General features: G+C 45.4%; 1 protein-coding gene across 3 annotated transcripts in view; it reads left to right on the plus strand.

Moving 5' to 3' along the window:
- The window catches only part of cdh23 (cadherin related 23), a 178854-nt gene that overhangs the window by 118851 nt on the left and 37121 nt on the right, over positions 1 to 22882 (plus strand). For all 3 annotated transcript variants that reach the window (XM_023963384.1, XM_023963386.1, XM_023963385.1), the window contains exons 14-27: positions 9139 to 9203; positions 9599 to 9836; positions 11755 to 11860; positions 13473 to 13600; positions 15912 to 15984; positions 16694 to 16810; positions 16932 to 17044; positions 17161 to 17268; positions 18762 to 18951; positions 19080 to 19225; positions 19425 to 19644; positions 19944 to 20096; positions 20288 to 20401; positions 21528 to 21676. In XM_023963384.1, the coding sequence (XP_023819152.1) occupies positions 9139 to 9203; positions 9599 to 9836; positions 11755 to 11860; positions 13473 to 13600; positions 15912 to 15984; positions 16694 to 16810; positions 16932 to 17044; positions 17161 to 17268; positions 18762 to 18951; positions 19080 to 19225; positions 19425 to 19644; positions 19944 to 20096; positions 20288 to 20401; positions 21528 to 21676 (1920 nt within the window). The remainder of the gene's footprint in view (positions 1 to 9138; positions 9204 to 9598; positions 9837 to 11754; positions 11861 to 13472; positions 13601 to 15911; positions 15985 to 16693; positions 16811 to 16931; positions 17045 to 17160; positions 17269 to 18761; positions 18952 to 19079; positions 19226 to 19424; positions 19645 to 19943; positions 20097 to 20287; positions 20402 to 21527; positions 21677 to 22882) is intronic.

Genomic DNA, 22882 nt, shown 5'->3' on the forward strand with positions numbered 1-22882 from the left:
CTTGACAGACTTTTAGGGAAGCATTCTTATTACCCTGCCACACGTTTTATTTTAAAATGTCTGCAGAAACCTTTTTAAAAGCATCTTGTCTGCTTAGAATTCAGCCCTCGTACTGTAATAAGTGCACAGCGGTGACTAATTTACTCTGTGACAGTAACAGCGAGACTGTGATAATAGTTTGTCACATTTAAATACATTATTTTTGAAGCTGCCTCTCCAAATTTGGAAATGCTTCTGCATTTGGACAGCAGTGGTACCTTCGACGGAAAAAAAGGTTTTGCTTGTGTGTTTTATTAAAGGCTTTTTGTTCATTAAAGGACTGCATGATGGCTGCCAGTTGGCTTTTAAAGGTGCCAAAAAATCCATCTGATAATGCAAATGGGATGTTTTGTTCTGGTTCATCTCAATGGCTTGTGGGACCACAGCTGTTTATCAATGTTGAGGTGTTGGTTCAGTTCCTTCATCCCTACGGACTCTTGAACATATCAGCACTCCCACGAGCATCACTGAAAACTAAAACGGAGCATAAAGGTAGAAAAACATGTAAACCAGTGGATGACAAAGACAAACTAAGGCTACGTTCACCCTGCAGGCTGAAACGACCCAATTCCATTTTTTTGCCCCTATGCGACCTGTATCTGATCTTTTCATGACAGTCTGGACGACACAGATCCCATCTTTTCAAATGCGACCCAAGCCAGTTGGGTATGTGGTCCTGAATCCGATACGTATCCGATCTTTTCAAATTCGACCTCCGTCTGAACGGCCAGGCCACATGAATCCGACCCGTACGTCATCGATACGCTACAAACGTCATCATTCTGCATTGAAGTAGGCGGGGACTAGATCATAAACATCAACCATGGCGGACGATGCTGCTGAGACCAGTCAGTGGAAGGGAAGGGAGGTCACAGATTGGATTCATTTTTGGGATGACAGCTCTATTCAGGCCAAACTCCAGGACTCTAATCGCAACCGAACGGTTTTTGAAAACATTTCCAGCTAAATGGCCGAGCGTGGCGTTGAACCTTTCCCGCAATTACTTTTTTTCCTTTCCGACCGTGGTCAGAAGCGCGGTCTCCAAGGCGGATCCTCCTCCGGGGTTCACTTCCCCGTTCGGACCCTCAGATTGTCCAGAGCAGGTTAATAAAGAGTCAATAGCAGTTCTGCTGGGGGGAGCCTTCTTTTATCACCGTTCTCCTTCCTCCATAACACACAATATGAATGTGCCCCCCACTGCCCCCCTTATTCTCTACCTTGCTGCACGCTCTCCCTCCTCTCTCTTACACACACACACACACACACACACACACACACACACACACACAGGCGCGGCCCCAGCACATCCACATCCCCATTCCACAACAGTGGGTCCAGATGATCCTGGCTCTAATGCCTTCTTAAAATGAGAAGATTGTTATTGTTCTGCTCCTTTGTGAAAATAAATGTAATAATGCAAACAGAGCTCTGCTGTTGACAACACTGTTGTTGACATCCATTGTTAACGTTAGCTACTTCCATAAACAACAGTGACGTCGTTCACCGTTGAGGACTCTTCTGCGCATGCGGGTCACTTCTGGGTCATTTCAGGGTCACACAGGAGATCACAAAAGATCACATTTAATTGGAAATGTGAACGGCCCTGCAAAAAAAATCAGATTTTTTTCATCGGAATTGAGCATTAAGCCCTGCAGTGTGAACGTAGCCTAAAGGGAGCAAAGCAAATAAAATTAATTGGAATTTTTGAACAGCTTTGATGGTTTTTAGGAGACTTAATTAAAAAAAAAAGACTTAATGGGTTAAAAAGCTGAAAACCTCATAACAATAAAATTCAGTTCAGCTTATTTTGATCCAAAATACTTTCCTCCAAAGTCTGATGTGTTTTTGATTCAAGGCTTTTTGCAGATTTGAAACCATGACTTTTGCTGGATATGCTTGATTACTTTGCACTACATTTCCCAGAAGGAATCCATGCTGCTGCACGGTTATTTAATGAAATATCAATTTACCCAGAGGAACATTTAAAATGTGCCCTGAAGATCTGAATGTGTGCAGAACAGCACGTCACGCTTTGACCTTTAACTGCAACCAGAACTTCAGAAATGACCTGCTGCTGCAGAAGAAGGCGGGGCTCGTTAGCACATCTGGCATTATCAGTATTTGTTAACTTCTTTATTTTAATGTTGGGTTTTGTCCTTTTGTATTGTTCTTTCTGAACTGACCTGTAGATCCCTGTCTGGATCATCAAATCACTGATTTCCGGTTTGAAGCCCATTGAGATGACTATTGTTGTAATATTGGGCTATATAGATCAATTGAATTGCAGTTCACTGTAGCATTTTCCTCAGGTTTTTATATAAAACTGTGAATTTGACTGTGTTTCTGTCAGTGCAGCAGCTTGTGGATTTATGGTCCTCCTCTTCAGGCTGCTTAGCTTGTATAACAGCCAGCAATTGCTGCTGTGTTCTTCGGTCAATGGTCTTCTGTTATTTCATAGACTGTGTGCACAGAGGTTAGTTCCAGTGATAAATGCCTCGGCAGTCAGTTATAAATTACTAACTGCTGGATGTTTCCCTGCTGCCTGTGTTTAGAAAGGTAATATAGGTCAGAGTGATTATTCTAATATTGTAATAAGTGTTTCTGAGCAGCCTCCTGCAGGAGGCACATTTCTGTTACGATTGGTTTAAAAAACTGTATGAAAGTTAAATAAAACGGTTACATTTTGAGGAAAGTATTTAGCGGTGAGGGGTCATCGAGTGTTTTTACTTCATTATTACAGCTGCAAAAATGCAGCAATATTCATCTCAAAATAAACAGTACTATTGCAAATTCAATATCTAAATATTAATTATGAAATATAATATTTTTTCCATGTTAGTGTACGTTAATCATTATTTTGAATGAATGAATTAAGGGAAGGAAATGTGAAGGAAATTGCTAAAAGTTTTTATTTTTTGCTTAAGTGCTACTTTTGTAGTTTTTATAGTTTTAAGCTAGTTTCGTAGTAAAATTTGCACTTTCCTTTTTTTAATTGAATTTTTCATTCATATCTTGTAGCACTTTGAGGTTTCATTTAATGAAAAGTGTATTATAAATAAAAAAAATTATTATTAAACCACACGATGTCAACGGGTTGCATGGTTCCTGATTTCTAAGTGATAAATAAATCAAATCTTTTTCACAAACTGGCAACTTTTATTTGCTTATAGTTGGTTAAAAAAATGATGAAAGTCAAATTAAACTTTGTCTTATTGCCAAAAGGTTGCACACATTTTAAAATGTAACACAGGTAAGAGCAGCAACAACATAAAAAAGTACGTCTAAAAGTTGATTTTGACAAATAATAATAATTTGTTCAATTATAAAAGCGGCACTGAGCAAATCAAATTTAATTCATAAATCTTACAGATCATTGAAACACATATAAAATCATAATTTTTAAAGAATGATTTCATTAAAAATGTAAAACGTTAAAAACAGATAATTCTATTTACTGACAACCTTCCAGCATCTGACAGTTCTGGGGGAAAAAACCATTAAAGCGAAATAAAATATTGTGTTTGGGATTTAGAGCTACTTTTTTGAAAACCCAAAGTCTGTATTTTGGTCTTTTCTGTTCTTCATTTTTTTAATCATCTCCAGAATATCACCCCGGTTCTCCACCATCTGCACTGAACCTCCAGAATCCAATTCAAGCTCCTCCTGTTGACCTTTAAGGCCCTCCATAACCTCCCCCCTCCCTATCTCTCCGACCTCCTCCACATCTAAACCCCCTCCCGTCCTCTTCGGTCCTCCTCCTCTGTTCAGCTCTCTGTCCCTCCGGCCCGCCTCGTCACCATGGGGAGTTGAACCTTCAGCTGCTCGGCTCCCAAACTCTGGAATTCCCTCCTGATCTCCGTAACATAAACTCTCTTTCAACTTTCAGATCAAAACTCAAAACTCATCTGTTCATGTCTACCTTCCCATCCTGATTCACCTTTGATTTTTCTTTTATATTTATTGTGCTTTTAATGTTTATTTTTAACCTTTGTTTGTACAGTGTCCTTAGGTTTCATGAAAGACCCTTTAAATAAAATGGATTATTATTATTTTATTATTAATAAAATTTAAGCTTTTGATTCATATTTCATGCAATCACTGCCAACCTGAAAAGGCACAACTTCACACAGCAACAGCCTCACTAACTTAATGCAGCGTTTTTAATGAACCTGAAGTTCAGCGCTCCAAACCATCTCCACGCCTGAGAAGCGTCTCATGCTGACAGTAGTCATAACTGTCAGTAATCAATTTCTTTGATTTCTTTCTGTCTCTGTCATTCTGCATATCCTCTTTCTTCTCATGATAGTTCAGTTCAGTTAAATTTATATATTTATATATTATTCCCGTGTGGCGTTGGGGGGATTCCGGCTGCCGCTGCTGCTGCGGTGGGGGTCTTGGGGTGGGGATGGCTGGGCACTCTCCCTCCTTCTTTTCACGTTCCACCATCCATTTTAGAAGAACATAAACACTCACCTGAGCACAGGTGTTAGCTCAACAGACTGAATGACTGAAATATTTCACACTAGTTGGTTTTAAGGCATAAGTATGCGTGTGTGAACACTATCTGTTTTGTGTACATGTCGACAGGTGGACATTTTTGCAACTAACAGGTGTGTTCATAACATTTGAGTGTGTGTGTGGACAGGCTCTGCCCTTTTTTTTGTTTTTTTTTTACATTTGAACCTTACCATAATGATTAACAACCAGTAAACTTGTTGCTTTATGCTGCTTCATGGTCTTATCCCCCTTCCCCTCCTATTATCACCCCCTACCCCCCCTCTGACATCCCTCTCTCTTCTTCCCCTCTTTCCTTTTCCGTCCGGTCCAACACCAAAGATTTTCAGACATGATTGAAATTAATAAAGTTTGGCCTCAATTACAAAAGGGGTTTATTTAGACATACCTTTGGTTTGTCAGAAGATTAATAACCCCTCTTGTTAAAGTAAAATATGTCCAACACAAGAGGCCCTCAGCTCTCGTCTGTCTGCCCAGCTGTTGGACAGGACAAGTTAAAAAAAAAAAAAAAAAAAAAAAATTATATATTTATTAAAATATTTATATAGCCCAAAATTACAACACAGTCGTCTCAACGGGCTTTACTAATCGTACAAAACACAAAATCAGTCATAAAATACAACAGCTGATTACTAAACTAAACTAAACTGGACACCCCTGCCCTTTGACCCCCCTTCCCAGTAAGGAAAAACTCCTAAAAAAAACATACTCCGGAAAAAAAGCAGAAACCTCAGGGGTGTCCACGTGAAGGAGGGATCCTCCCCCAGGACAGACAGGCGATTTACCAGAACTCAGAGAAGAATTAGCTTATCTAACACTACAACTACATGTTTGAATAGTCCAGCAGACGATCCAGATGAGTAATCAGATTTCTTCACCTTTAAGACCCGAAGCACTCAGACGGGTGGGGGGGGGGGGGGGGGGGAACCTGCGAGCCACTAGAACCTCGTCACTGCCGCTCGGCTTCAGGTATGGGACTCAGACTCTCTGTGTCCACAGCTTAGCAAGTGTGTGGAGGAAAAACGGCTGTTTGGACCTCAAACACTGAACACCTTTGAGCCTGAAATCTATCTGTTGGACTTTTGTGGGAATAACAGAAGAGTTTTCTGTGTTTATGCTCCCGAGTTTTGTTTTGGTCTGTCCGTCTGTCAGTCAGACCAAAACTGTTTTCTTCATTTCAAGTGAAATGTTCCCGTATTCAGGATGCAGTCAATCAAAATGTGAAATAATGGATTTAGAGACAGGCTTGTCAAGCTAAACAAAATGCACGTGATGCATAGCTGCTGTTCCTGCGACAAAAAACACAGGTGTCCACATGACTGACTCCTGGTTTTCTAATTGCTATCTAGCAATTTAGATGTCATGGTTTCAACAAATGTCTTTGTTTTTACATCGAGCCGCTCCCCACAGAAAACCAAAGCAATGATCTAAAAAGATCAGATCTTGTGAGGAGGCCTGAGTCGGATACGGAGGGGGGAGGTCAGACCGGCGGTCCAGCCGGGGGGGGGTTCTTTGTTTATCTGCTTCCCCTGGTTGTGTTTTAGGCGTGCAGCACAGACAGAAAAGGGTGTCTGTGTTTGAACTGGGGGGGTCATCTCTATTTTGACAGCCAGTAATTGCTTTTCCTTTTCCAGGCCTCAAAGCTTCTGCAGAAAAAGCAATTTTAGGAGCCAATCAATTCAAATTCCAACAGGCTCCAGATAGATCAGAAAACCGGATAATTTGGAGCAGTGCAGCCGCCTTCTCACCCCTCAGAGCCGCTCACAGTGAGCCGGCCTCCCCGTCACCGTTCAGGGGAGACCCTCATTCAGGGAGGGGGTTCATCTTTAGACTGTAAATGGATCTTTTGCATTCCTGCATAAAAGCGGAGGAAGGCGGGATACTCTGCATATCTCCGCACACACATGACTCTTCCAGGTGTTCAGAAACGCACACACTCACAAACCCACACACTCACATACGCACACACTCACAAACGCACACACTCACAAACGCACACGCTGAACCGTGTTTGCCTCCTGGCCTCACCTCTGATGGGAAGAAACACATCATTTAACCAAACTGGTCAACTGAGAACTAATTTCTCTTTTGTAGTTACTGCCTGAGGACTCTGGGGTTTGCAGAGTTTATATTGGCAATCAGCAGCAGTGTGACTATTTGTGCAGAAACTTCTTAACAACTTAGCCTGGATTGTGAGCAGAGCGCCGACTCGCTGGTTCCTGGATGCGGCGGCCTTCCTCACGCCGCGGCACCGCCTCTCTCCTCATCCCAGGCTTATCGCTTTCACTCGTTTTACCTTTAATAAAGCAGATCAGAGTTTCATGCCATCGTATAGATATGCTGTTATCTTAAAGGGGGGGGGTGTTGTTTATGACTCGTTAGCATTAAAATGACCCCCACCACTGTCCTCCACGGGGAATGTCAGCCAAAAGTCGGGCTTCTTCTTTTCTGGCATTTCTTTCCTCATTAAGTCTTATTTGCTCCACCCCCCCCCCCCCCCCCCCCCGTGTGTGCACCCCACTTCAAGTCTCCCCTTCCTAAACATTTGAAGCCCCGTGGAGAAACGGAGCTCCTGCATAAAAACCGTGGCGGTGTGAAGTGAAAGCGAACCGCAGCCGTCCGTCTGAGTACTCTCAGCGTCTGGAGCTCCAAGTCTTCAGCAGCGACTGAGCTATTATGTCCCAGTGATTGGTGGGGGTACTGTGTGGAGGGGCGGGGGGCAGACGTAGCGTAAGCCACCAGGCTGAACCTGACTTTGGCACGGCCTCCATATCTGTCATGCTGACACCCCTGCTGCTATCATTGCAGCACTTATGGGGCTGTCATTCACCTGAGAGCAGCGAGGGGGGGCATTGAGGGGCAAGGATGTGCTAACAGAGATATGGGGGGGGGCTAGTCTGAAGCAGAGCTCTGATGCAGAGAAGACTGCAGTGTTTAGAGAGGAGCAGGTAATGACGGCGGTGAAGGTGGAAGAGCTGCGTTAGAGAGCAGGAACAGACGCCGCAGCACCAAGAGGAAGCTGGGAAAAAACACAATCTGAACAAACTAATCACTACAAAGTCGTTAAATGATCCGTCCATACAGCAAATTATGTTTAAGTTATTTAAATCTAGTAACAAGGAGTTCTACACAGCTTTCAAAAAGGGAAAAACAAGTTAAAATAAAGTCAGGAATAACCTAAACAGCCCAATAAAAAGTATTTTTTGGCTAGTACCAAACAATTGACTTTCTATTTTTTTCTGTTTCATTTTTATTAGTGTCAAAAAACTAGTGTGAAATGTGGAAATGAGTCATTTTAGAACAAAATGAGTGTCTTAGTGCAAGTTGGTCCATCTTAATAAATCCTGTTAAAATCTAAATCTAACACTTATAACATAAATCTATTTTTTGTTTCTAACATAATAATAATGAATGTCTAACATGTCAACATTTATGGAACTTCAAATGAACGTCTTTAAAACTGAACCAAAAATTACTGTTGAGTTTTTGTCATGTCAAGAGTTTGGAGCAAAATGATTTGGACTCTTTTTAATAATAATATCCCTATTTCTAATCCTAGCTCTTAATGAGATAAATAATTCTGAGAGAAGCTTGGAGATGAGTAGAGCAAAGAGAAGTTTAACTTCAAACCAGCTAAAACGTTCAGAAAGTCTATAGACTATTGCAGTGGGACCTCGTTCAGACTCAGCTGAAAACTGCATGAAGGGAGGATGTGGACCAAACACTAAAACGCTTTAAGTTCAAGAGGTCGATGCTATTTGACCAAAAATAAGTTACTTTTGCTCCGTTCTTTTTTTATAGCGTTAAAATCAAACACATTTCTGCTTCAAAACAATCCTGGAAATGTGAGTGCCTTGCACTTGTTCGGGTTAAACGCATAGATGCAGAAAGTCGGAGCAGGTTTTCTACACACGCACTCATAAAGTCAGGTCGGTAGCAGGGCGCCGCTAAATCACGGCGGCCGGCTGACAGAGGGGACTGCAGACATGCTCCGGTTTGGCCCTTCAAGAGACTGCGGGGCCACTGAAGTGAAACTCTATTACAACAGCCGCTTCCAGCCGCAATCCATCAGCACACGATGTATGTGCACGTGCATACAGGCGCGCACGTCAAGAGGGATTGTGTTAATGTGTGAGTTTATAAATTCCTGAAAGAGTTGCTCTTTGCATGTTCCTTTCTGACACTTCTTTTATCTGTGAAACGTATGACAGCGGTTGTCGCCGCCGTTAAGGCAGCGGTGGGTCATGTGGGCGAGGAAAACGGATCGCATCTCCCATCAGGCTTAATCCAATCAACACCTCCGGAGAGTGAGGCATGGCTTTCATGTTTTATCGTGCAGTCACAGACAGCTGTTGGGGTGAGAAATGTAAGAAACGGAGCAAAGCGCAGTGATGCTGCATGATCTCATGCAGACACAAATGTATGCAGAGGAACAACAATCCAAAAAGGAAGCAGCATTTATTGTTTTACTGCATGGGAGATGTCTGCCTCCTCCCCTGAGTGCGTGGCATAAGAGACGAGAATCAAAAGGTTGGTGTTTTGAGGACTCTGACATTTGTCCTTTCCTTGGTTTTTCCTGTCCAGGCCACAGATGGAGACGTGGGTTCGTTCGGGGTGGTTCGGTACTCCTTCACCGATGATCCAGACCAGTAAGGTCACATGAAAACCACACATGCATTTCCCCTGGAGCTGCAGTCTCCATCATCGCCGACACAAACGTCACGGCTGAGCTTCTTGCCTCAACATCTGCAGATGTCAGCTAAAGAAAGGAAGACTCGCATCCTCTTTTTGTTGTCTGCCATGAATCAAAGAACACGTCTTCATGCTTTTTAATTCTCTTTTTACTCCGTCAGACTTTTCAATTATTTCCATTTGCTGAAAAAGATGCTTTACTGTTTCTTCAGAACCTTTTTTCACCCAAAACTCTGATCTTCTCCTTTCCATTGAGTATTAAAATACACAAAGAATCTTTGTTCACATCAAAACTTGTTCATGTTTGTGACACCACCCAAAGTTAAAGCCTGTATTTTTTACTGTCTGGCAGGTTTTCATTGGACCCCGTCACAGGCCTGGTGCTCCTGCAGGCTCCTCTCGACTATGAGCTGATGCGTCGTTTCACGCTGACCGTGCTGGCCACAGACGGCGGCGGGGAGGAGACGGCGGGAAGGATCCGTGTCAACGTGCTGGACGTCAACGACAACGCGCCGCTCTTTCAGAAGGAGGCCTACGCGGGTTCGCTGAGCGAGAACCAGCAGACGGTCCAGTCCGTGGCCCGGATCAGGGTGAGAGCGGGAGGGAAACCCACAGACTTTGTTTGTTTGTTTGTTTGTTTGTTTGTTTAAGAAAATGCTCATTTATTAAACAAACTTTTCTCAGGTCAGTTTTTACATTTAAACTGTCATCCACTTGTAAAGGAAGCGTCTATTCAGCTTCTCTCAAACTGTTGATGACGTGCTGAGACACAGTCTCCAAAGATTCCCACAAACCTTTAGTCTCTAAGGATGAGTTTCACTTTTTCTCAGCATTCATTTATTCTGAAATGAGAATCAATGCTCACATGAAAACACAGACCTACCGACTGTAAACATGCAGTTTATGGAAAAAAGACTTCTGTCTGCATCAGTCTGTCTGGTTGTGTTTTTCACAATTATTCTCACATAAATGACAGAACAGTCCACTATGGTCTTTTTAAATCAGTATCTACGGTCCTGTTGGTTCAACATTTTAGTGAAACTAAAAGTATTAAAAGTTTCTTTTAAAAGCGGATGGATTTGTCATTATGACTGGTTCAGTGAGATGGACGTTGAGCTCTTTGGTCATTCATTCAATAAAACAAGAATTTAGGGACAAAAAACAAATTCAGAGCAGAGATAAAACGGTGCAGGTGATGTGGAACAAACCTGTTTTCCTCCTGAGCCGCTTCAACGTCACAGGAAGTAAACATTCTTTTAAAAAGAGGCTCCACGCTGGTGATGAGGAGGGATGGGATGAAGGTTGAAGGTCCAGGCGGAGCAGGAGAGGAGGCCATCTGTGGCTCTGCAGTGACAGCTGCAGACTTCAGCTTGGTGGTAGTGATGAGATGTCGAATTTAGGAGGAAATGGTGTTTTAGACGGATCGTTTGCTATCGTCTATACCGACACCAAGAGCAGTTGCTGAAGTCGTCCGGCGTTTTCTGTTTTTTCTTTGCTGCTTTGCTGCTAAAGTTGTGCTGGAGAGGGGGGGGGGCGCACGCCTCCGTCAGCCATCAGTCACTGCCAGAGGTACACAGCAACCACGGTAGCTAACGGCTCCGTGTTTGAGTTGATTGTGAGCAGAAGAGAAAAATGACGTCCCTCGAGGTTTACTTCTCAACAGCGACGGGCCTCGCCGCTCGCCCACCTGTGTTTGATTCTTCTGAGCTCACCTGCTGATGTCAATACCCCCCCAGGGGAAGGGGGGGTCTGCAGAACTTTGTGTTCTCGACAGAAGGGTCCTCTGTGTGAAAACGGGGTCTGGGCTAATGGAGGAGGTTTGTGCGCCGAGGCGTTTGCTTCCTGCCCAGAGGTTCGTCTCTCACTGCAGCAGTCACGCTTTCTAAGAACTGAAGCCTTTTTTTGTTCTTCCCTCTCTTCACATTTTTCTGCTCATCTCATCTCTTTGCCCCCTGCTACTTTGATGAAGGAACAACGGTCTTCTGTGAAACTATTTGCTGTCACAGCAAGGAGAGGCGACCGTGTCTCCAAGACGAGTGTTGCTTACTCAACGTGTTGGCATTGAATCTAAGAGCAGAGACGCGCCTGTTGTGAGGAGATACAAGTGACGGTTTCTGACAACCTGTCCAGCCGTTAGCGATGCCAGAGCGGCCCAGAAGGCTCTCCTCACAGCCGGAGGACTCGTCTTTAAGTTCCTGCCAACTTGAAAATAATGAGGGGGTGTCGTGATTGTTGTTGATGCTGTGGATTACCCTGCATAGGATGGTTTCATCTGTCCTCTTCCTGCTTGGCTTGTCTGGGCTCAGTTGGTGTTCATCCAGTGTTGACGCCTGCACCACTAATAGCAAGAATCCGCTTTAATCTCTGCTACAGCGGCTGACTGACAGCTTCCTGGCTGCCTGCACATGCTCAGACGCACACATCTGTGTCGATGTGAACATGCTGCTAAACTTCCTCTTTCCCTTTGTAAGCACACTAACGCCCAACTTTCTGTCTCCCAACCAACAGGCGACGGATGAAGACTCCCCCCCCAACAACCTGTTGACGTACACCATAACATCGGCGTCGGCCTTCTCCAGCTACTTCAGCATCGTCATGGTGGAGGGTTACGCAGGTACGGCGGCGGCTCTTGATTGATGACTGCGGCGTGTGGAACGGTTGCTGGTCACCGTCTGTTCTACCGAGCTCCAAGCTAGTTTTAGTCGTAAAGCACATTTTTCAATCGTGTATGAAAACGACATAAATAAAGCTACAACAATCTCAAGTATTTACTAAAAAGGAATGCTGAAAACAATGTGATCCAGCTTGGGGGGGGCACCACAGGGACGATTCTATAACTACTTCTTCACAGGGCGGGGGTGGGGGGTGATTGTGTATTTTACATATGTGTGTGTGACAATAGAATATGAATAACCCTCAGTTGACCTGTCATAACCCCGCCTCTGCCCTAACCCCCCTCTATCCTAACTCCGCCTCTGTCCTAACCCCCCTCTATCCTAACTCCGCCTCTGTCCTAACCCCCCTCTATCCTAACTCCGCCTCTGCCCTAACCCCCCTCTATCCTCACTCCGCCTCTGTCCTAACCCCCCCTCTATCCTAAACCCCCTCTGTACCAACCCCCCCTCTCCCCTAACCCCCCTCTATCCTAACTCCGCCTCTGTCCTAACCCCCCTCTGTCCTAACCCCGCCTCTCCCCTAACCCCCCTCTATCCTAACCCCCCTCTGTCCTAACCCCGCCTCTCCCCTAACCCCCCTCTGTCCTCACCCCTATCTGTCCTAACCCCGCCTCTGTCCTAACCCTGCCTCTCCCCTAACCCTGCCTCTGCACTTACTCCGCCTCTGTCCTAACCCCCCACTATCCTAACCCCGCCTCTGTCCTAACCCCGCCTCTGTCCTAACCATGCCTCTCCCCTAACCCCGCCTCTGTCCTAACCCCACCTCTGCTTTAACCCCGCCTCCAACCTAACCCTCCTCTGTCCAAACCCCCCTCTTTCTTAACCCTGCCTCTGCCCTAACCCCCCTCTATCCTAACCCCGCCTCTGTCCTAACCCCCCTCTATCCTAACCCTTCCTCTGTCCTAACCCCCCTCTCCCCTAACCCCCCTCTATCCTAACCCCGCCTCTGTCCTAACCCCCCTCTATCCTAACCCTTCCTCTGTCCTAACCCCCCTCTCCCCTAACCCCGCCTCTGTCCTTACCCCCCTCTGTATTACCCCTACCTGTCCTAACCCCGCCTCTGTCCTAACCCCGCCTCTCCCCTAACCCCGCCTCTGTACTAACTACGCCTCTGTCCCAACCCCTCTCTATCCTAACCCCGCCTCTGTCCTAACCCCGCCTCTCCCCTAACCCCCCTCTATCCTAACCCCGCCTCTGTCCTAACCCCCCTCTATCCTAACCCTTCCTCTGTCCTAACCCCGCCTCTCCCCTAACCCCCCTCTATCCTAACCCCGCCTCTGTCCTAACCCCCCTCTATCCTAACCCTTCCTCTGTCCTAACCCCCCTCTCCCCTAACCCCCCTCTCCCCTAACCCCGCCTCTGTCCTTACCCCCCTCTGTATTACCCCTACCTGTCCTAACCCCGCCTCTGTCCTAACCCCGCCTCTCCCCTAACCCCGCCTCTGTACTAACTCCGCCTCTGTCCCAACCCCTCTCTATCCTAACCCCGCCTCTGCCCTAACCCCCCTCTATCCTAACCCCTCTCTATCCTAACCCCGCCTCTTCTCATCAGTGATCAGTGTGATCAGGCCGCTGGACTACGAGAAGGTTCCCAACGGGATGATCTATCTAACAGTGATGGCCAAAGACGGAGGGAACCCGGCCCTGAACAGCACGGTTGCTGTCACCGTGGAGGTGATGGTGAGTAACAACACAACACGGTGTGGCGTGTTCACAACTGCAGCTGCCTCGCACACTGTGGTTTCTAATATTTAGAACCGTCAACCCAAAAAGATGCATGCTCCTGGAAAGGTTTGGACACATCCGTTTTTGTTTGAATGTAAAAGAAAGCAGATTTATTTCTCTTTTTTGAGTTTCTGTTCATTTTTCTGAAACAAATTATTTTTTCATGTTAAAATTTAATCATAAAATTACACAATTTAGCATTTCCTCAGTATGTCCCCTTGTGCCACCTTTGTCTTAGCTGTGCAATTGATTTGTTGGTAGAATTTCTGATAAAATTTTAAAAAAACAAGTATTTCCCTGTTTCTTACATTTGTTTCTTTCTAATAAAATGATCATTTTGTTCCCAAGTTCTGTATTTTTTATAAAGTTTAAATTGTCAACAAAAGATTATTTCCCAATTCAATTCCAAAAGAAAACCTGTTCTGATGTCAAATAGTTTCTGAAATGTTGTTTTAATTCACAGATTTAGAAAAAAATAATGAATCAATCGCTGGAGTCTTTTTCTTTTTTTGTGTGTGTTTAATTAAAATTTTATTCCTCTTCATTCTCTAAGTTTAACTTATTGTTTTTGCCACTTTCATCGCTACGAATCTCATTTCCAGACTGGAAAAAGTCTCAGCTTTCCGTAGATTTCTTTACCAAGAACTAAATAAAGCTCCAAAAGGTTTAAACTGCGTAAGATAAGGTAGCGTCATGTTCCGTCTATTTTCCCATCAAGCCTGCCGACATTTAGATCTCATTTAGAGTTCATTTCTGATCCGTTTTTTAACCAAACGTGACTCAATGCTAAGTTATTTTTACCTTTTCTCTTTTATTTTTTAATGTCAAGTTGACATTTTATAATAGTTTCTTGACTAGAAATTAATATTTGAAACATAAAAAATAATGAACATCCCCAAAAACCTGCTGAAGCAAAAGTTTCAGTAGAACTAAATATAATAGAATCTATTATTATGTAGGAAAGGGAAATAAGAAAACATTGTAAGAGCCTCGTACATTTATCCTCCCACAGTTGTGAACCAGGACATAAATGTTGTGTGGAACATTTTACTTCTCATTTATGGAATATTCCAGAAATCTACAGAGTTCTGGGTCAATAAACTAATCTAGACAGTTAAGCTGTCAAAATCAGTCAAATATCCTAAAATAGTTTATAAACAACTTATGCTATAAAGCAGTGTAATGTAAAAATGAATATTTATGGTATTCACACTGGAGCGTTTGCTTGTTTTAGATGTTTTCGACCTCTGACCCCTCTAAAAGCACAGGTTTTTAAAAACATTTATGGTGTGTTTGGTTCAGGTTCCAAGGCAGTAATCAATAAATCCTTAATATTTTACAGTCAGGTAGGTAAAGAGTTAAAGACGAACAATTCCGTTAAGCTTTGATGAAAATCTCCAGATATTCTAAAGTATCAAATAGACTCAAATCCTCTGGTCTCCCATAACCCTCCTTTTCTGATGTAGTCCTTTAATCATGAAAGAACACATGAAGAAAGGATGGCGGCGCTGGAAGGACGGCCGTAGATGAGGGAGCTGTTTTGTGTGAAACAATGCCAAATCCAACTGGGATGAATGGGAACAATTCCGGGTTCCTGCTCCGCTCCTGCGGCTCCATCACCGCCTCCTCCTCGGTGTGGCGACTCCCACCACGGGGGTTTATCAGGACCCGGCAGCGTCTCCCTCACACAAGGCTCTGCGGCGGCGTGATGCCCGTCCCAAACAGAACCCATGGCAGGCGCCGTGGTGGAGTGTGAACAGGTCTCAGTGGCAAAGGGGATCTGCTTTGTGAAAAGCCACACAACTGGATGCCCTGCTGTCAAACACGGCCGATTTCACCGGGGGGGGGGGTCAAAATGCTGAATGTGTTTGGAGGGAAGCGGGGCTCCGGCGTCGTCTCTCATGTCTAACAGCCTCGGAATGAAAACGTCTCCGTCCCAGCAACACTTTCCTCATCTCACCTTATCCGTGTGTCCCCCCCTGTCCAGTCCCTGAGGAAGTGGAAAAACTACGGGTCAACTTTTAAGCTCAAATAGTTTCTAACAGGACTGAAAGTCGCTAGACCTCAAAACCAAAACCTCCAGTTGTGTTCTCCTTTAAAGGCATGTGAGCATCTCCGTCTCTGAACTCCTCATTCTGGTCGTGTCAGCGCTAACGTGCAGTGACAGCCTCTTCCTCATTTTAGCTCCTCTTCTTCAGCAAATGAGCGTTGTGTCATTGTTTAGCGCGAGGACCTGAGCTGCTGTTGATCTCTATGCCTCCTCCAGGATGAAAATGACAACCCCCCCGAGTTCAGCAGGCAGTCTTACATCATCAAAATCCCTGAGAACATTATTGCTGGTGAGTCACTGCACACAGGGGGCCACAGTACACTCACTGGTGTAGAAATGAACGCTGGAGCTTTGCAGGGTGACACCACTGGAACAGTCACTTCATGTGTCTTTAAATGAGCAGATTCTGTACATGAAACTGTCTTTGTAAGTTCTGTCTGCTTTTACCGACCTGTGCTTCTCATATTTATTCTGCATCTAAATGATTTAAAATAATCAAAATATGAAAGTTAAAGGACATCTGTATGTATTGGAAGTTGCAGCAGGGAACAGGGATGTTTGACCGGCCCGTTCTCTGAGTTCTAGCAGATAGTTGCTTCCTCTCTCGGTTTAAAAGAACGTTTAGAGCAGAGCAGATTGGCTGAAGGCCGACGTTTGGGGGGCTGTGTCTAAAGTAGTTGGCTGAGCGCTGAGCTGGAGGCGTAAGACTCTGCAAGACAGAGCTCAGGGCGAGCCCTGCAGCTTTGGCTAGCATCTCATCCCCCTGCCAGTGAGGCTATTGATCAGCTCTTCTCCAAGTCTGGGCTCTGCCAAACAACCTGATAATCCACTAATCCATAAACCCACTTGCTGCCGCGCCGTCAGTGCTGCGGCGGACGGGGGCGGTGAAGACATTAGCTTTGCCAGTTTGTCTCTTTTTTCCCCCCCAAATCTTCTCACTTCCTCAGTTGTAACTTTCCTCTATATCACATTTCCCCCCCCCCCCCCCCCCCTTACAGGAGCAACAGTGCTGGTTGTGAATGCCACTGATTTGGATGCTTCGCGGGAGTTTGGCCAGGCCTCGCTCATCTACTCCCTGGAGGGCTCCTCTCAGTTCCGTCTGAATTCTCGTTCAGGTAGGAGTGTTGACCAGAGCTTCACTCATTTGTGATGGTCAGTCACACAGTTCAGTCTGAGATCCACCCCCACCACGGAAATTATCTACATGTTTTTAACCCCCCCCCCCCCCTGTTTTAGGAGAAATCACCACCACGGCTCTGCTGGACCGAGAACAGAAGTCAGAGTACATCTTGATTGTCAGAGCTGTTGATGGAGGAGTTGGTCCACAGCAGAAGACCGGCATCGCCACGGTAACAAGCGGACATTATGATCCATCCTCTTCGGGACCCGCTGAATTATCTGTTTAGGATTTATTCTGTTTCTTCATCATCAAACTGTTATTTGAATAAACGTTTTCTTCATTTAGGTGAACATCACCATCCTTGACATCAATGACAACGCCCCCATGTGGCTGGATGAGCCTTACAACGCCAACGTGGTGGAGATGAGTCCCATAAACACTGACGTTATCACCGTGAGTCCCCTCCTTTCACAGGATAAACTTTACCTGACTGACTACGGGACTAAAATTGTCATGCTGAAAAACAAAAAAACCTTCACACACATGTTTGCACCCCCTTCTCAAAGACAGGAGCGCGTGCAGCTGAAGGGACACCAATTAGCAGGTTTTAGGTTTTTACAAACTCTGAAATAGAAAACAAATATTGGCACAGATTTTTATTTTATTTTTTTAATCACTCAGCTGCCCCCTCCCCTTCAAATTTGCGCCCCGGGCAATTGCCCATATGGCCCGTGCCTAAAACCGCTACTGTTGATGACTCATCTCTTTTGCAGAGCTCTGTACAGGCTGTGGAAACTTCACGAAACTCCTGCAACCTGCTAATGTTTTTGGCAAAGTATTGTTGGTAATTAATCCATGATTGGCCATTAATTAAAGAGGTGTCACCAAGTGTAATTAAGGTATTCTAAATTGTTAATTAAAACGTAGCTTGCGGTCATATACATTTTTAATTTTCTGCAGCTGCTGGGCAGAAAGAGGACTGAGAATATTGCAGAATAAGAGGCTCAAATGAAAACAGCAGCGGGCAAAGGGAAATGATAAAAAGCGTGAGGACGCTGCAGCGTCTCCCTCTTAGTCCTGCTGCTGTTCCTCGGCTGACGTTGTTCATGCAGCGTGCAGTGATGCAATCCAAACTGTATGCGCGGCCGTCGCTGGGTGGACAGACGCTGTGGCCCGCTGACCGTTTTTCAATGAGTCTGACCACCCAGCCTTACAGGCTCTGTAATTGGCCCCAATGTAGGTTTGATCTTGCCACTGTTTCCATGGTGACGAGGAGCCACCTGCTGAGTCTCTCTGGGGGTGTCCAGTGAGCCGATGAATTTGGCTGCTTGTGTCCGGTGTGAGACCAGGCCGATCGGGCCTTTCTGCCGCTCCGCAGCAACAGCCCGACTGCTTTTTGATAGAAAACCACGATGAGCCGACCCAAACAGATTCTACTCCACAACTTAGGCCAGCCAGCTCGTCCGGAGTGCGCTGATCAATACGGCTGGAGCCGGTCCAGCATCTCCTCTTAATAATGAAACACCTGCAAAGTCTTTGTTGGTGTAATGACCGAATCACAGTTTCCAGCCATTTTAGTCAGCATTCAGAATAATTAAGCGCCTCTTTAAAGAGCAGAAAGTGTTTGAGCCGGGCTGGCAGCATCACACATTCATCACCCATCACTGCTTACTGTCAAGGAAAGCCAGCTACCATTTTTCTCTTAGCTGATTGATGAGTTCACGCGTTCAGAAGAGAGAGGCAGTGTGTGAAGATGCTGAGGGAATGGAGGGGCTGTTCTCATTATCACCACTATCACAGGCTCTGCACTCCACACTCTTCTGCTGCTTCCTTTCTTCTGGCTCTTTTCTGTCGTAAATCTCTGCCAACAGTTTGAATGTGTCGAGCAAAGAGCTTGGTGTGTTTTCTTAAATATTACAAATAGTTTTTATTTCTTCTTCCTGCAGGTTACAGCACTGGACCTCGATAACGGTGAAAATGGAACTGTTGTGTACAGTATTAATCCAGAAAATCCTTTCTACACCATCGACAACCGAACGGGGAGGATCCGCACCAGCGGGCTCACTCTAGACAGGGAGAGCACAAACGTCAGAGACTCGGTTCCGATGAGGAACATCATCATCTCCGCCGTGGACCGTGAGTTCTGTCACTGCCTGGACGAAGTCCAAAGAACTGGAAAAGTTGTTTATTGAGTTTCCAAACTTCTGGAATCACTTTGGTGTGGATGTGTGCTGTCTTTACTCGCTCTCTGGCGCCCTCTATAGGTGGTTCACCTCCACTACGAGCATCTGCAAGCACCACAGTGTTCGTCAACCTGCTGGATCTGAACGACAATGATCCGACATTTGTCAACCTGCCATTTGTCGCTGAATTATCAGAAGGACTGTCCATTGGAACCTCCTTCTTTAGGGTAAAAAGTCTTAAACTGGAAACAAGTTTTCCCCCTGGTGTCAGTTTCTGCAGCTTCTTTGCATTGACTACTAGAAACAGAATGGATGCATTTAAAAAAACCTTCTACCTACAGCAAAGTACTCAAGTAATTTTGTATTAAATGAATTTAAAGTATTTTTACTGCTGCATGACAGAAAAACTGTTTGAAACTGTTGCAGGTCAGGGTGGAGGACCCAGACGAGGGTAAGAATGGCGAGATCACGATGGCATTGCAGGTGGGAATGCCTCGACTGGACTTCTTCCTGAACACCTCCAGCGGCGTGCTCACCTCCATGGCAGTCCTGGATCGTGAGCAAATTCAACAGTACTATTTGAGGCTCATCGCGTACGATGCAGGGAAGTTCCCTCGTACTTCTACTTCCACCCTCACTGTCCTCGGTGAGAGTTTGATTCCTGATTGGTTTCTTTGTGTTACATGTGCGTTTGGGTTGTTCTGTTACACAGTGAAAAAATCAAAGGTTCATCAAAGGTCATCCATATGATGGAGAAAATGACTATTTTAAGGAACTTGTCATGAAGCTGGTTTAGGGACCAAAGAATAGAGTGAAAGCTGTTCCAGACCTCTCTCTTGCAAAGACTGTATGCTCTGTGTCCCCCTGCTGCCTTATTTGTCCTCACGTGCATCTATCCATGTGTCCTCATGTGTTTCTGTCTCTGCGTTTGTGTCCGTGTGTCAGTTCTGGATGTAAATGATGAGACGCCCACCTTCAATCCCCGCGTGTACAATGTTTCCCTGAAGGAGAACATCCCTAGAGATTTCGTTGTTACACTCCTCAGCTGCTCTGACAACGATACGGGTCTCAACGCCGAGCTTAGCTACTTCATTACAGGTCAGAGGTCACAGTGGGAAGTGTTTGTAAAGGCAACTGCTGTGTGTGTTTCCATCCATCCGTCCTGTGCAGATTCATGTTTTTAAGAAGGCCTCCTTGCATGAAGGTTTGCACGTCGCTGCTCTGTATGTGGACAAATGAACGTGTTCTTCTGCGCCGGGTTGCATCCGTGTTGCTCCGTACTTCTGCAGGTGGAAACCAGGACGGTAAATTCAGCGTGGGCTTCAGAGACGGAGTCGTTCGGACGGTGGTCAGTCTGGACAGAGAGGCCCAGGCAGCATACAGTCTGGTTGTTGAAGCCATTGGTGGGTCATGAGTTTTTATGACTTTATCTGCACGATTTCTACTCACAGCTGTTTTTCTGTTGGACGTGTGTCAGATCCTGTGGAGAAAAGCGCAGCTTCTTCAGCTAAAGAGGTTTCCGACAGTTGCATAATCTGCTCCTGTTCTTGTTTGGAAACACGCACAAAAACTCCAAGCTTTTCCTGTTTGGAGAGCGCTGAACCAGGGCAGCTTATCAGCTGAAGGAGCCAGAAAGAGGAGCAGGATGATGGAGCAAAATGCAAAGGAGCAGAAAGAAATCACACTTTATTTAGAAGAGGATTAAAAGGACCTGAGACTTAAAAAAAACACAGAGATTTAATTTGTGTTCTTAAGTTGTGTTGGTTTGTGATATTACGCAGATATCATCCAGCATGAATTGATTTAGCTCGTTGTTTTCTGCACTCAGTCAATTGAAGTACGTTTGTAAAGACTGAACATGCTGGAGGCCTTTAGCAATAAAAGCACACATCAGAGGCAGTGAAGGCTCATGGGAAAGCTGCGGGTTCACCGCTCTGAAAACACTCTCAGGCTCTACCTCGAACAACGTTCAGCTCTGAAGATGTGAGAATAACTCTGATCATTTCCTGATTCTCCTGTCAACAAGTTAAGCCAGATCCCCATCTGCTGAGTTTTGAAAGTCCCACTCTGATCGTCTTCTGATCTGTTCACACTGGTCTTTTCATTATATTGATGCTGTTTTTAGACAAAATCCAAAAACATAATTTTCTAGGACATAGTCTCTGCAAAGCGGCAGGGATTCATTAGAAATTCACCTCTGAGTTGTGGGACCATTGGCACAGAGTAACCCCGCCCCCTTTCCCTTCCCATTGGTGAGACCTCAGAGGAGAGAGCTAGTGGCCCGCCTAGCTTATTTTTATGGAACAAATATGGTCTTTTTTCATTTGGCATTTTTATTAATTTGCTCCTGATTCAGTGATTTTAATGAACTCAGAAGTTTCTTTATGTGTGTCCTCCATCGTCAGAAAAAGAATGTGTTCAAAACAGCAAAAACACCAACAGAGACATAGCCGTGTCTCTGTTGGTGTTCCTTTGCTCTGAAAAGGATCGTTGTCTCTCCATCTGACGGGTTTGTGGACGTCCACACAGACAACGGCCCAGCTGGCAGCAGAAGAACCGGAACTGCAACCGTCTTTGTAGAGGTTCTGGATGTCAACGACAACAGACCCATTTTCCTGCAAAACAGCTACGAGACCAGCGTCCTGGAAACCGTCCCTCAAGGAACCAGCATCCTTCAAGTAAGAGCAGCTGAATCCTCCAAACAATGCAGTATTATGGGATGTCTCTGTCTTTGGAGGTTTTGCTTGTATTTAGATCTGGGAACTGCATCTGGTTTCTGTGCTGCAGATTAGAATGTTGTCGGTTTTAGCCGAAAATTGAGAGCATCGCTTCTGTTCTTTGAAGATACCATGAAAGTAATCCATTTCTTCTTTAAGTAGGTTTTTATTTCAGTAGAAACCCTAAAAAAACATTAGTTTGGTCACGTCTCACTATTGTGCAGAATGAAATCCAAAGGAGGTTAAAGCGAACAGTAAGAAGTCGTCTTCACCAACTCCCAGTCGAGTTTTTAGGCTGTAAAAACAGTGCAACAAAGCGGACCCACAGTCTTCCGTCTGTTTTTGGGTCAAATTTCAGTGACGTAGTCAAACAGACAGGGGGCAGTAAGTTTGGGCTCCACGCTGCCCCCTGCCTGTGATGCCGGAGGCTGCAGGGGGGGTATCCTGTCAGCCGTTGGCGGCCTGCGATGGGGCGGCCGTCTGAAGGACAGGTTGTAGGAACGTCGGTACGAGCCCAGCCTCCTCCACACCTTCAGCTGGGGCTCAGCGGACGAGCTTCTTCCACCAGTTAAGCGCTCGCCGGGGACGCAGCTCGCCTCATAGTCCTCCTCCTGTTCAGAGCGGCGCCGCACTGCCAGCCCCGCCGCTATTCCCGCGAGCAGCAGCGACAAGCCCAGCACCACCATGATGGTGAATTCTGGATGCTGGAGGTCAGAGGACAGAGGTGGAGAGCGCGGGAGCTTTGGAGATGCGCTGGTTGTCGTCAGGCCCGTCTGAGTGATAATTTCTGCCAGAAAGGTGGAGTTGGATCCGGTGTTGCTGGTGTTCATGATGTTCAACCCTAAACAGAGAAAACAACACATGTATGGCTTCAGGTCTGGATATTGTAAAGAGGATGTTCATGTTTCAGGATGGATCAAAGAGCTGCGTCAGCTCTTATTCTGACATGTCCGTCCTGACTGAGCTGAGGAGGTTGAGTCATCATGTCTGCACTGTGAGGATCGCACACCTAAGGGCTCATAATAAACACCCAGGCACAAAATAGCTGCATGCTGGAATTCATGCATGCATGCACAGATGGGTTAAATGTTTGGCATTTGCAACAATTATAAAGCTATTAAATCAAAAACTATACAACGTTCAATGCTTGACAGGCTTTCTTCAATG

The sequence above is a fragment of the Oryzias latipes genome, chromosome 15 (assembly GCF_002234675.1).
Source record: "Oryzias latipes chromosome 15, ASM223467v1".
NCBI lineage: Eukaryota > Metazoa > Chordata > Actinopteri > Beloniformes > Adrianichthyidae > Oryzias > Oryzias latipes.